General features: G+C 33.1%; 1 protein-coding gene across 7 annotated transcripts; it reads left to right on the forward strand.

Annotated features, from left to right (window-relative positions):
• The first annotated feature begins 3093 nt into the window (after window positions 1-3093).
• LOC143571613 (cellulose synthase-like protein H1) lies at window positions 3094-14865 on the forward strand. Of its 7 annotated transcripts, none has more exons than XM_077056998.1 (8): window positions 3094-3371; window positions 10766-11096; window positions 11308-11436; window positions 12346-12447; window positions 12594-12803; window positions 13157-13268; window positions 13365-13552; window positions 13891-14865. In XM_077056998.1, exons 1-8 carry the CDS (start codon window positions 3097-3099, stop codon window positions 14800-14802), a joined length of 2259 nt encoding a protein of 752 aa, XP_076913113.1. In that variant the 5' UTR covers window positions 3094-3096; the 3' UTR covers window positions 14803-14865. The 7 variants fall into 7 exon arrangements, with proteins under 7 accessions (XP_076913113.1, XP_076913108.1, XP_076913110.1 ...); XM_077056993.1 differs by having other exon boundaries at window positions 3097-3371; window positions 11308-11451; window positions 12358-12447; window positions 13362-13552; XM_077056995.1 differs by having other exon boundaries at window positions 3097-3371; window positions 13362-13552.
• Window positions 14866-15367: the final 502 nt, after the last annotated feature.

Here is a 15367-nt window from a genome sequence, read left to right on the forward strand (position 1 = left end):
GCGAACTTGGCCTCAGGCGAAGTTACCAGTTGGGCGAACTTAGCTCTAGGCGAAGTTATCAGGCGAACTTGGCTTTAGGCGAAGTTACCAGTTAGGCGAACTTGGCCGTAAGCGAAGTTATCAATTAGGCGAACTTGGCCTCATGCGAAGTTATCGCTTTGAAGGCGAAGTTATCGCTTTGAAGGCGAAGTTGCCCAGTTGCAGGCGAAGTTGCCCAGATCAGCCACGGCTTTGATTTCTGTCCAGCATTTTGGGCAATTTTAACACCCTTGTAGCTCGACATCACCCACTACGTTTCCCAACCATTTTCGGTCGTATCTACACTATAAAACTTGGATCTTTAAACTTCAAAGATCAAGAATCATACCTTTTTGAGCTTGTTTGGATCTCGTTTACTTGTTTAATCACAACCAACGCTCTCTCTCTTTCTCTCTCCCGGATCTGTCCGTTCCTCTCCTCGGCCGGCCGGCGGTGTTTGGTGTGTGGTGTGTGTGTCTTGGAGTGTTAGAAAATAGATGGAATGAATGATGGTTTGGGGTTTTAGGGGATATTTATATCCCTTAAATCCCATGGACCTAAGGCCCATTCTCACTTAACCCATCTCAATTATTCCAAGTCCATGATCCGCTCCTTACTCGATATTAAATAATTAACGTGAAATCACTAAACATAACTTTCTTTATTCAACATTAAAATTTTATGATGTTACAAAATTTTATTAAAAAAACTTTAGATCGCAAAATAAAAATATTTAGGCAAAATTTTGGTGATGATGAATAATTATGTAGTTTTTATCATTTCTAAGTGTAATTTTATATTTAATGCTACAATTGTAATTTTGTTATCTACTTTATTTAAGTGTGTTTGGTGAATATAAATATTTTAAAAATATTTTTATATTAAATATATATTGTTTATTTTTAAATAAAGAAGTTATTTTTTATATTTCTAAACACTTTTAATAATTAAAACAACAATTATTAATAAAAAACAATTATAAAATTATATTTATTTAATAAAAAGTAATGAAGTTTGGTTTGCTAATGAGGGTGGAAAGTTTGGTTTGGTTGGATTGGGTTGGTGGAAGAGAGATAAATTAATTTTATAATAAAGATTGAGTTGGATTGATTTGTAAATGGGAATGGTCTGAGTTCTATACAGGTTTTCAAACAAAAGCACATCTTTTACGAGAAATCCCAAGAAATATTAGATTGGTATTGGTTTGGAAAGTCTAATGACATGAATTGACCAATCTCGTTACTCAAGAATTTAATAATTAATGAAATTAGTTGTGTTATATTGCAATATAATTAAAAAATGATGCATTTGTAATTGGTGTGGTGTGTAGATATATAGAATCACACAAGAACCAAAAAAGATTGGAAATACAAGGAGCAGGCTATGGTAGCGTTTGGTATGCAGAGGAATGACAGGGGAATGAAATGATTCATTACATGGGAATGAAGAAAATAATGTTTGGTTACTTAATGGAATGGAATAATCCATTACACATGGAATCTCATTCCATTAAAACTTTCTTCTCACCCCCTCTTCTTTTTATTCATTCCATTCCTCCCTCACCTTACTTTCTCAACACAACTACCATCGACACCACCACCACCTCCGCCACCGCCACCTGACCATAACTACCAGCGCTACCACCGCCACCTGACCATAACCACCATCACCAATGTCACTGCCTGACCACCACCACCTTCGCTGCCACCCTACCATCGCCATCACTACCAATGCTACTACCGCCGCCCCCACCACCACAACCACCCCGCCTAACCGCTACCACCACCATTTTCATCGCCGGAGCTACCACCACCGTCGCCATTTTAGTTTTTTTTTTTGTAAAAAAAATATATTTTGAGATAGAAATATTTTTATTTCTTTCATACAATTTTTTTGGATATCAAACAACATAAAGTAATTATTCATTTCATTTCATTTCCATAGGTTAACCAAACAAGACAAATGAATGGTGATGGTCCATTTCATTCCCTTGTTCATTTCATTCATTCTCCCATTCAATTCCATCTTTATTCCATTACTTCCAACCAAACATACCCTATGGGTATTCACGCATATCATCTTAAACATCATAATAATATTAATACTATTTTTTTAATCATCTTTTGTAATCAATTTGGTTACTCAAAAACGGGCAAATCAATTAGGTTACTCAAAAACGGGCATGGATGCATTACTTCCAGCCAAACATACCCTATGGGTATTCACGTATATCATCTTAAACATCATAATAATATTAATACTATTTTTTTAATCATATTTTGTAATCAATTTGGTTACTCAAAAACGGGCAAATCAATTTGGTTACTCAAAAACGGGCATAGATTAGATGTATGGATTCTTTTAGCAGCAAAATCTTCCACCTATAATTCTCATACTCTTACACTAGTAAGGATTTGAATTCATCATTTTATTTATGAATAGACATACATCTTACCATTTGATTGCTAGGTCATGGGTGTGTATATATATTATTAACTCCATATTTTCATTCTACAATGTAACCGGCGCAAGCATTAAAGTTCTTTCACGAATTAAGTCCGAGCCATCGCAACGCACGAAGTCTCTAACTTGTTCACTATAAAATGTATGTGTTGATTAATGTATTATTTTAGTTACGATGTTATTCATATTATATTTTAGAATAAATAATCATATATTCATTTAAGTCATTTATATTGTGTGTCTTTCTTTAATACGCTAATTATGCGTAATGTTTAAATGTTTTTTTTTTATTTTATAAAGAACATTATAAGAAAAATAAAAAGTGCTGGGAAATAAGATGATGATCGATGGATGTAACATTTCGATATGAAACCTAATTAATTTTATTTGGTTGAAGATAAAAATATCAAAAATCATAGTTTTAGATACGTATTCTAAGATATAAAAAATACACTGTGGAAGAAAATAAGTCCTTTTTTTAGATACGTATTCTAATATACGTAATATGGTCACATTATGCTTCTTTTTGAGTTTTGACTCTTGGAAATCCTCTATAAAAAGCTAATTTCAACACAACTTGACTTTGCCAAAAACACACACTGATTCTTGTGCACTATGGCTACAGACACTCAAGACTCAACTTGTCTCCCTCTACAAGAAAAACTAGTCCATAAGAACAAGATGGCCCGAGCCATAGAGCTCATGCTTCTTGTTTTTCTTGTCTCCCTGCTCGTTTATCGGGTAGATTTCTTCAAAGACCAAAACAACTATATTCTGTGGTTGCTCACTCTACTATGCGAGTCATGGTTCACTTTCATATGGATTCTTAGTATGTGTATCAAATGGAATCAATGTTTCACGAAAACATACCCCGATCGACTCTTAAAAAGGTAAAAGTGACCTTAAACTTTGTAATATTGAGCGTTCTTAAGTTTTAGTACGTTTAAAAGTAGGTTGAACAAGTAGAAAATAAATTTTCTTTTCATATTTATGATTTTACTACAAAATCAAAATTTAATCATTTTTATTTGTGTTTATTTGGCAAAATATGTTCTAGGTAAACCAATCTAAGTTTCCAGCAGTAGATATCTTTGTCACCTGATATCTTTGTCACCACTGAGGATCCCATCCTAGAACCATGCATCATAACAATGAACACCGTATTATCTTTGTTGGCAATAGATTATCCGGCTGACAAGTTAACTCTTTATCTTTCTGAGTTTCTGATGACGCATGCTCACCGCTTACGTTTTATTCACTTGGTGAGACCACAAAATTTGCAAAGGATCGGGTAACTTTTTGCAAAAGGTATAATATTAAAGTTAGAGCCCCGTTTCGGTACTTCACTCCAGAATCCACCCCTTTAGAAGATGATTCTTTGGAGTTCCAACATGAATGGGAAAGGATGAAGGTAGCCATTTGAAACATTTTAAAAATCAAGCCTTTTATTTAACTTGCACTGACTGGTGAATCTGTATGTGTATGATTATTACATAAGGAATATGGGTATCTTTACAATAAGTTGGAGCTTGCAACTCAGAGGCCATTCACATGTGATCGTGATTGGGATCTTGCTCTTTTCTGTGATATTGACGGGTTATAACTAATAGATTTTTGACATGTGATATTACAACCTATAATCAGGGCCGTCTCCGAGAAATTAAATACCTCGGCCGAAACGAAATAAAAAGGCCCATAGGCGTTAACGAGTAACGAAATGTATAAGTTAATTTTTTTCAAACGACGTTTAACGTTATTTTTTTATTTAGTTTTTAAACTTAGTTTGGGCCCAATAAATATAATGGATTATGGATAAAAAGGGCTTTGGGTCCAATATATTTAAGATGATTAAGATCCATACCTATTTAATATATAACTAGTAAGTGTGCCCGCGCGTTGCAGCGGGGACACAACACGGATTTAGTCGGTATGAGCTCGGTTTGGGGCGGAGATGCTACATGAATTTGATGGTATCGGTACGGTGCGTGACTATATCATAGTTTGCTATAGGCCAATGCAAGAGATCTTAGTAGAGGTTGAGTAAAAACAAGGCAAATGAGACAAAGAGAGTGAGAAATGATTAAGGTCAACATATGACAATTTGCAAGACGGTACCCGATTATGTTAACTTTTCAATCATATTGTGATATACTATAGAGTAACCTGTTAGTTTCGTTATTAGTTTATTTATTTTATTGTTTTGTTTAACTAAAGTTTTTTAGTTTATAGCATTGGTGTGTCATAAGCATTACATAATCAAATAACAATACTAATACTTAAAACAGTATTAGTATAGAGTAACCTGTTAGTTTCGTTATTAGTTTATTTATTTTATTGTTTTGTTTAACTAAAGTTTTTTAGTTTATAGCATTGGTGTGTCATAAGCATTACATAATCAAATAACAATACTAATACTTAAAACAGTTATATTAATAATACTAATACTAATAATTACAATGAAAATAATAATACAATATCATAAGTTGTAAATAATCAAAACACTATTAATAACAATTTTAACCAACAAAAACAACGTACATACACGTAACTAACAACATACACTTAACTAAATTTTAGTCACTAATAAGTATTATAAACAAATTGAAAACAACAGAAAATTTAAATATTCACAAATATGAAATAGTTTAATTAATATTCAAATAATGCATTCCGAGATATTTATGTTATTCCAAAACTTTTAATCACTATTGATATCTAATCAGTTTTGACCATCAAAAGGTCAACTATTGTAACCATTTCTACATTTCCACTATATCAAAGAAGTGAAAGTTGAGAAAAAAGTCAACTATGGCCGGTTGTTTATGAGAAAAATATATTCATAATGCTTAGTATTATTAGAAAATATAATAGTCTATTTTGGTACTTTTTTTTATTTTTTTTTGTAAAACAACCTATTTCAACCTACTATATTGGCTATAACATGTTTTGACCAATTTGATACCTTTAATTTTAAGACGGTCGCTTGTTGTGGAGGGACACGACAGGAATTTGGCTTATACGGCACGTCGATCTGAGTATTATACTTATGTTGCGTGTCACTTTAAGAGTGTTAAAAGAGTCGTGTTGTAGGTCCAACCCGAAAGTTTAAAACGAACCCAAACACGACCTAAACCCGAAAATTATAGCGGACATGTAAACCCGAACACAAACGTATACATGACTTGAACCGACTTGTTTGACATGAAAGGCTTTTTTTCTCAATATTTTTTATTGCTTTTAACATACTAATACTTTAAAATTACATTTTGACAACAAAAAAACTCGAATTACATAAATAAGAAATACATGTAATACAACCGACGACCAGTTTGGGTGGTTTCAAAGTCAATATGCAGGTTTCGCTTGCAGCCAAGACTTAAAATAAATTGGGTGAGGGGTATTTTAGGTCATCCCGATTCGACTGACATAGAAAAGTACCCATCTTGCCCTTAACTTTGGTGTTCAAGGTTTTCTATTTTTTACTTAATTTTGTATTACAGTTAATATGACAAACGCAAAGACCAGTTTGAGGCAGGGCCCATAAAATCCTATTGAATTACTTTCAAGCATTCTTGTGCAAGGTGTCTTGTTTTTACCGATCTAAAATTACCTCTTTGCCCTTTGTCATAGTTCCACATTATGTTGAAAGGTGTTATGTTCCTTTGTTTTTACACTCAGCAGACAACCAAGCAAAGACTCCATCAATACATACTACCTCAAAGCCTTGGGTATTTCAGTTGGCACGCTTGAGAATTTACATTATCAAAATTACATGACAAAAAACACACAAATATTATTAATAGAATAATACAAATAAAACAACTTCTAGTTCTGGTACACTTAAACATAAAGTAGTCAAATGCGATCTTTACGTTACAATAAAAGGAAGATAGCTTGTTATCAAACTTTGAGACGGCTTTATGAACCGATATTCCACAATATCGGTTACTAATCCTACCAATACAAATGCCTATGATTTTTGTTGAGCATGCTGATTCTTATGATTAACGATTGTTAAACAAACTCCTTTAACGCGGTCAACTACCTAACAAAAAAAATATTAGATATTTTATTGTGTCTGCTTGGGTTGATATTTAAATTGTTACACAAAATCAACCAGGTTTACCTTTGCTACTTGAACTTAAAGATCATCGGTATTGATCTCACTTGAAACGGGCCTCAACATGCAGATGAAGAACATATCTGGTTTTTTAAAAGCCACATTGTGCGGGTGCCCAAAAGCTATAACTTCCAAGAATTCAGTATCAATCTAAAACACGAATACAACTCATTTAATACTATTCTTTAATATGTTAATAACTTTTCTACAACAAAAAAATGCCTAGTTACATGAAATAATTGTACTTCGGTATAGATTTAAATCAGTTTCCATTTTAACTTTTAATTTTAGGATGAGGTACTCAAATCAATATAACTTTTGACATTAAGTGAGAAAACACATTTTCTAAAAGATTCAAAACCAAACAGTTCAAATTGGTCAACCTGCGACCCACCAGGTTTACATGAACACGCCTTGGTTAGCCAAACGTGTTCAAAGATCTACCCAAAACTGAAACAGCCTCGGCAATATCGGCATACTACTTTCGATCGACAAAGCATATTAAAAATTGAAATAATTATTAGACCATATTTTGGAGCAAAGTTACGAAGTCAAAAAAATGCAGAAGAATCGTTCGAAAACATCCGAGCGGCTAAATATTACTATTGTTAACTACAACTCTTCAATATGCTTTAACAGTTTTAATTTATTTCATAAAATGAGGAATAAAGATAAAAACACTAAGCACAAATCCTGAAAATTAAGAGATATAAAGAACAAAAAAGCGGTAAACGGAAAAAAATCAAGTAACAAATGTCATGGAACACCTCAATTGACACAAAAAACCAACTAAAGAATATCAAGGTCTGGTGCTTTTGACCTGAAATATCAAGATTCAAGATTCTCAGGGGGCAATGAACACCCACAAGGTGTAGTGAAAATTAGGTTAGGAAAAAATAAAAGAAAAATTGTGCAGCCAGGCTATACGCCATTCTCATTTAGAACAAAATTTAAAAAATGCGTATCACTATTAATTGTTACCGATAGACAAATCAAAACTTTTAATTTAAAAAGTTACCAGTTGTATCATATCCGATCCGATCCAATTCAAGCCAACACAAACAGCAACAACTGCATAAAAAAATACGTATCACCAATCATAACATGAATTAGCACAAAATATTTAAATCAAAACTGGCAGATGCTACTGTTTATTAAAAATTCTTTTGATTATGAGAATCATACAAAAGTAAAAGAAGCAAAGCATTATACATATTACAAAATTAACCTCTTGCAAGACCATGAATACATTGAAGCCATGCCGCTTCCTCTCATAACATTAAGCTTTTCAATTTTTTTTCAGAATTAAAATGTTCACTTAACTAATTCATCAAAACACAAATGTACAAAGATATGTATACCTCTAAAAGATACTGATGTTCAAGCTTCCGATTCGTACATATACAATAAATAACAGTCGTGAATGTACCTTCATAAACAAAATCGGAAACCCCCTAAATCAATTAACAGGCAATGATTAAAAACTAAATCGACATCATTCAGAACTCGCCTTATTCACTGGTGTTGACAGGAACAGGTTGTGGCTGGTGATGGCAATGAAAGAGGGCAGGAGCAGTGGTTATTAAAAAGGATCTTAAGGTAAATCAATCGTCGGTTTATTCATTGATGCGTTTATAACCGACAAAGCCTTCAATTCGTTGGGATGCTCCGACGCCTGAGTAATTAATAAACTGCTCCGATTTCAACAACGATACATGGGGTTTGCGAGTAGAAACTGGGAGGTTTAAAAGGCCTTGATTATGTATTAAGTGATTGTAACAGATGGTTTTAATGATTGTATTGAAGGCACTGGGTCGTTGTATTAAAATCGCCGGTATATGAACCTTCGAGGTATAGTGGCCGGAGGGCGTGAATGAGCATTTAATTCAATGGTGTCTCATGAGAGAGAACTTAGGAGCTGTCAGTATATAGATAAAGATTTGAAACTATGTATGAAAATATATATATATCAAAATTTTTGGCCCCCAAAATTTACGTGTCTCGGCCGGCCGCCCGGCTTGCCCTACCTAAGGTTCGGCCTTGCCTATAATGAAAGAACAATTCTATGAAGCTATGTTGTTTATAACGATGAAAGACTAATTCTAGGAAACTATGTCGGTTTTTGATAATTTTAAATCTCAACAATTTATTAGCATAATCCAATTACTATGATTTATTCCTAGTCTTCCTAAGAAACTATTTATTTTTAGGATAACTCTCCCCCACTTATTTAATCAATAATAGATTCATTATTCTAGTTACATGCAATATTTGAATGTTTGATATACATACTAGTCAGTTGCCCGCGCGATGCAGCGGTGTATGCGCAAACGCAACCGATGTTAGTACGTTTGTAACCTCGCAACGGTATGTGCGTAACCCGAAGGTGATACGCATTTAACGTGGCTTCGGACGTGTAACCAGTGCTAGTAAGCGGCTAAGCGCGTCACATAATGCCTATACGCGAGCAACCCGGTATGTATAAACAATATCATCCACGTAACTGATGCTTGAACGCGCTATTGGCGACAAGCAAGAAACAAAGATGAAATGTACAGTAATTTCAAAACCTAGTTCGTTTTGACCGACATGTTCTGACCCGAAAATGTTTTAACCTGAAGCCCGTTTTGACATGAACCCTTTCGATCTAAACTCATCCCGACGTGAACTAAATTAACCCTTTTTATATTAACATGTTCCAACCCTAACCCGTTCCAACACCATTAGTCGAACATGCCCGACCCGTTGTCGGTAATAACTGATCACGTAACATGTTAGTTTTTTAAAAATAATATACTATATCAATACTATACTCAATTAAAGAGAACAAAATGCTCGTTTTTATGATGTAATTTTTTAGAAAAATATTAACGTATGAAAAAGTTACGGCCGTTAAAAAGCCTTGGGGCAGGTGGTTTATAATTAGGGGGAAATGTGTAACTATTTAATATATTAACAAAACTTGATTGAAGTTGAAGGACCATTATTGTATATTATTTTGGAATAAGCAAAGACTATTTTACCCCTAAATTCTTAAAATTATATGCATTGCTACTTGTACTATATGCAACAAGAGTGGTACTTTTTAAAATTTAAGAGGTCCCTTACTCATATATTATACTTCTTCCGTCCCATTTTAAATTTCATGAGACCCAAACCACACAAATTAAGAAATGTTTGATCATTTTATTTTATGAGCTGTAAAATAACAATAATGTCTTTTAAGTTATTATGACTAAAAACCATTTTTCTTCCTTGGCTAAAAAATCCACTACTTTTTGGCTCTATTATATGTAATAGTAAGAGCACAATTGAAAATTAAATTTATATGTATAGAAATGACATTTAAATTGAGACAACCAAAAATAAAAAAAATGGATATTTAAAATGTGACGGAAGGAGATATAGTATAGATATAGATAAAAATATAAAAGAATAAGTGATGGAATGTGAAAACTAACATCAAGATGACAAGATGTAACCGTTAATTATCTTTAAAGTTTAATAAAATAAAATTATAAATGATGGAGAAAGCATATTCCGACTATGAAGTGTACCCACCTTACCCTTCGTTTTGTTTGTTTGGTTTCATTTTGATGTTTCTTTTTAAATGGAAAATCCTCATCAAAACTGATTTCCACACAACTTGACATATTATCACACATCGACTCTTCTAAATAACTATTCTTAATAGCTTTGGTGCACTATGGCTAAAAACACTCAAGACCCGACGTGTCTCCCTCTACAAGAAACAATAGTCCATAGCAATAAAACACCCCGGACCATAGAGCTCGTAATTCTTGCTTTTCTTGTCTCGATGCTGGTTTACCGGGGCGTTTTACACAAAGACCAAAACCACTATATCATGTGGTCGTTGGCTCTTATATGCGAGTCGTGGTTCACTTTTATATGGATTCTTTGTGTGTGTATCAAATGGAATCAATGCTCAACAAAGACATACCCTGATCGACTTTTAAAAAGGTAAAATTGATTTCAAACGTTGTTATCTTGAGTATTCGTAGGTTTTGGTATGTTTAAAGTAAATGTTTAATACTTGTTTGTTTTATTGTTTGAAAAAACACTACATGAATGTTTTATGATTTTACCATAAAATCAAAATGATATCTTTTTTTTTTTCTTTTTATGTGGCTAAATTTGTTTTAGGGTGGACGAATTTGAGTTTCCGGCAGTAGATGTCTTTGCCACCACCGCGGATCCCATCCTAGAACCGTGCATATTAACAATGAATACCGTATTATCCTTGTTGGCGGTGGATTATCCTACAGACAAGCTAGCTCTTTATCTATCAGATGACGCGTGTTCGCCGGTTACCTTTTACTCACTTGTAGAGACAACAAAATTTGCAAAACTTTGGTTACCTTTTTGCAAAAAGTATAATATCCAAGTTAGAGCCCCCTTTCGATACTTCACTTCCAAGTCCATCCAACTAGAAGATAATCCTTTGGAATTCCAGCATGAATTGAAAATGATCAAGGTAGTAAATTGGAATTTTTTAAAAGTAAATCTACTTTCTTTAATTATTTACTTCTAACTATAAAGTATTGCAAAATTTTAAATTTGTAAATTTTTGGGACCCAATGTGGGTGATGGAGTTTTCTTGGGGGTAAACTTTTGTTACATCAATGACTATTGCCTGACATTGAACAAGTTCACATGCTTATTTGTATTTATGTGTATGATTACAGAATGAATATGACAATCTTTGCAAGAAGATGGAGCTTGCATCTGATAAGAAGCCTTTCATTTGTGATCGTGATTCAGATTTTGTTGATTTTTGTGATGTTAATAGGTCAGACCATCCAGCTATCATCAAGGTACCATGTCCAACCGTTACCATAATCCCATTTACTGTTAACCAGTGGTGTCTTCGAAACCTGTTAAAACTTTTTAGGCCTTAAGTAAAAGGATATTTTTGTTGGGTTTAAATAATTAAAATTTTAAGTTGGCTTACTTAGTTCTGATTTGGGTTGCGCAAAATTTTTTTTTTGTAAAAAATAGACTTAAATGAGTTGAGTAATTGAGTTTAAACGTAAAAAAGAGATATTTTTTTTCATAAGAATATATATAATTTATTTATAAAAAATAATTCGGGCTTAGCAATGATAGCAAAAGTTTGAAAGTTTGATAAAAACGTCCAATGTGACAAAAAAAATATCAGAAACATTTTATTGGTTAGCTTTGATATTGATATGATGTGATAATGTAGTTTTGCTTGATTGCATAATGACAATCACTACCATGTCATGTCTGAGTTGAACTTGAGGAACAATATCGATGTAACACGCGAATCCTTTCTTTATCGTCACCTAATCTATTATTAACTAAAATCATTCGATATGCATATATATGTAGTGCGGGATTTGAACCCTCGCTATTTTGGTGGGTGAATACTAGAGTTAAAGCATGTATGGGTTGCAATAGTGCTGTCAATGAGAAGTGACACATTATATCTTTGTAAATCTAAACAAAAGAAAGAACACCAACAGTAAAATAGTTACTAAGTGATATTGAAGATAGCTTGCTTTGCTATCATTAAAGAAATACAACTACATCTGCACAGCATATATGGGCTTCAAGATTTATGTTGAGGGATTAACTTTTTCTTTTGCATATTATTAGATTTGGATTTTGGACAATTTTAAAGTGTTCTACCTAGGATTTTTATTAAAGGATTATTTTTATTTTTATTTTTTTAATTTTACAAGATTTGTTAATTGTTGTAGGTTATATCTGAGAACAGAGACCTACCGCAATTAATATACATCTCAAGAGAGAAAAACTCTAAACATCATCATCATTACAAAGCTGGAGCTATGAATGTTTTGGTTAGTACATTTTAATTTTATTTACTTGAAACTGTTCTAATATACATAAGCCTATTATTTATTAATTAAGGAGCAAAAACACAAAGTAATGATAGTATTAATATGCATCTTAATGTGTTAATCTATCTTTTTTAATTGGTGAGCAGACTCGAGTTTCAGGAGTGATGACAAATGCACCCCTGATGCTGAATGTAGATTGTGATATGTATGCAAACAATCCACAAGTTTTTTTTCATGCAATGTGTATGGTATTTGATTGCAAGAATGATCAAGATTGTGGTTTTTATGCATTTCCTCAAGCTTTTTATGATGGATTGAAGGATGACCCGTTTGGGAATCAGCTCGATAACTATTATGTGTGTATATTTAATTTATTTAAGCTTTTGCTTTTCTAATTCATGTGCATAGGATAGGCCTCCCAATTTAGTTAGAGAGGTACCGATAAGTAACCAAATCATCAAACATGAAAATAAGTTTCTTTTGAGGAGGGGGATTGTTGCATAATTCGGTTTGGAACTGATAATCCGATCGACTAAAAGTCAGAATAATTAGCTTTTCATGTTTGGTTTAACGTATAATTCCATTGATTATTTAAATAGATGTACATCGAGCTTCTAGGAAAAAAATGCACATCCAAATATCCTATTACTTCTAAAACAATCACTAGAATTAATCAGTTCAATCATTTTTGTCACATAATTTGTATCAGTATATAGATAATGGAGTAGCATCACTTCAAGGGCCTTTCTATGGAGGATCAAACTGTTTTCATAGACGAAAGGTTATCTATGGTTTATCTCCACATGATAATATGGAAACTGGTATGCTAATTAAAAGTTGTTTAATATTCCTATTTTATTATGTTGGATCGTGTACGTATTCATGCTTAACTCCTCGTATTTTCTTTTGTTAAGTAGGAAATATAAGAAGCGAAGATCTACATAAAGTCTTTGGAAAATCATTTGAATTGAGAGAATCAGTTGCTCAGATATTATCAAGATCAAACCAAAACGTAGAAGATCGAAAGAGTCCCTCTAGCTTAATCGAGGCAGCAACACGTGTTGCGAGTTGTAGCTATGAGTATTGTACACATTGGGGCAAAAAGGTAAAAGGGTATCAGTGAATTTTACTGACACTTATATGTCATTCCATATCTTGAATTTTACTAACAGTTAATGATTTAAATATGAATTATCATTAGCCTGCGTATGCTCATTAGTTAATCATTGTTGGATTCTTGAAACTCCGTCTATAATACATGTATATGTATTGTAGTATTTATCTCGATGAACCACTCGTTTATCTTTACATGGTATTAGAGTACTAGATGTCTCTTAGTCTAGCATAAGTTCAACAAGAATAGGGTATAAACTAAATAGGCTAAAACATTATAAAACATTTTAGTTATGATATTATTTTAATAAATCAATAATCTATTATCAGGTTGGTTGGCTTTATGGATCTGTGACAGAAGACATCCTCACAGGAATTAGTATCCATGGTAGAGGATGGAAATCTATCAATTGCTCAACTGACCCACTTGCGTTTCTCGGTTGCACACCATCAACATTCCCAAGCTCATTGGCCCAACAAAAAAGATGGGCTAACGGGGTTCTTGAGATCTTATTCACCGATAAAAATCCGTTATATCTTACTATAAAAGGAAAGCTTTGGTTCCGACAAGCACTTGCTTACTATTGGATATGTTTATGGGGACCACGATCAATTGTAGAAATATGTTATGCATCTCTTCCAGCATATTCTATCTTAACGGGCTCACATTTCTTGCCAAGAATCAACGAATGGGCTTTTATTATCCATGGGGGTATTTTCTTCATTTATAACTCTTATCTTTTGTGGGAGAGTAAACGTCAAGGTTTACCACTACGTAAATGGTGGAATTTACAAAGAATGGGGAGAGTGACTGCTATGACCGCATGGTTTTTTGGGTTTTTGACTATGATGTTGAAGCTCGTGGGTTTATCAAAACCCGTTTTTGAAATAACACGAAAGGAGTATAAGTCGGATTATGATAATGATGGAAAAAGTATTGGTAGGTTTACCTATGACAAGTCACCTGTAATCGTGCCAGGTGTCTTCATTCTATTTATCAACATGACTGCGTTGATTAATGGTGTGTTAAAGTTATTAAAGGTAGATTACATCGAAATTTGGATAGAGGCCTTAGAATTAGGGCTAGGGGAAATGTTTTGTAGTGTTTTGATGTTACTATGTTTTTGGGATTTCTTGAAAGGGTTGTGTGGAAACGGGAATTATGGGATTCCAACCTCTACGATTTGGAAATCGGTAGTTTTGGCTTTGCTCTTTGTGCCCTTAAGTAGAACATTTGCCTAATCGTTATATATGATTTGAATATTGTAATTCTTGGGTCAAAATATAATTGTTAGTTTGTTACTGTATATGGAATTGAAACTGAAAATGGGTGGTGCAATTTGCAACATGGGTTATAAACGGGCCCATTACAGAGGTATGTGATTTTTGAAATTCTTTTGAGTTATTTTAATACCGAGAAATTATAAGAATGCAAGATATTTTTGAAAATAGTATTTTGAACCAATAGAAAGGGAACGTGTGACAATAGTAAGTAGAGTTTTAATAGTATATAATTAGATAACTAGATATATTAAAAAATAGTATTGCTTTTATTGTTAACATGCTGTAACAAGTAAAAGAAAAAGAACATTTTTCAACTAGGAAAGTACGTACTCATCTAATTCGTCTTAGGTGAGAGTTTTTCATGGTTTGAAAGTGAATGTATCATGATGTGATGAATTCAGTAGCTCATTTGAAAGTTTGTTTTCCACTACTTGCTAGGAAAAGTGGAAAACCCATATGGTCAAAGTATGGAGTAATGAAAGACCCAATCGACCGAGTTGAATGCCTTTCGGAAATCCCCTGT

The sequence above is a fragment of the Bidens hawaiensis genome, unplaced genomic scaffold (genome assembly GCF_021521415.1).
Source record: "Bidens hawaiensis isolate Kalapana, Puna unplaced genomic scaffold, B.hawaiensis_p1.1 tig00025445_1, whole genome shotgun sequence".
Classification (NCBI taxonomy): Eukaryota; Viridiplantae; Streptophyta; class Magnoliopsida; order Asterales; family Asteraceae; genus Bidens; species Bidens hawaiensis.

Coding starts and splice junctions, on each gene's coding strand:
- LOC143571613 (XM_077056993.1), top strand. CDS start 3,097: ATGGCTACAGACACTCAAGACTCAACTTGTCTCCCTCTACAAGAAAAA. Junction 12,448..12,593: donor CTGGAGCTATGAATGTTTTG/GTTAGTACATTT, acceptor ATTGGTGAGCAG/ACTCGAGTTTCAGGAGTGAT. Junction 13,269..13,361: donor ACATGATAATATGGAAACTG/GTATGCTAATTA, acceptor TCTTTTGTTAAG/TAGGAAATATAAGAAGCGAA.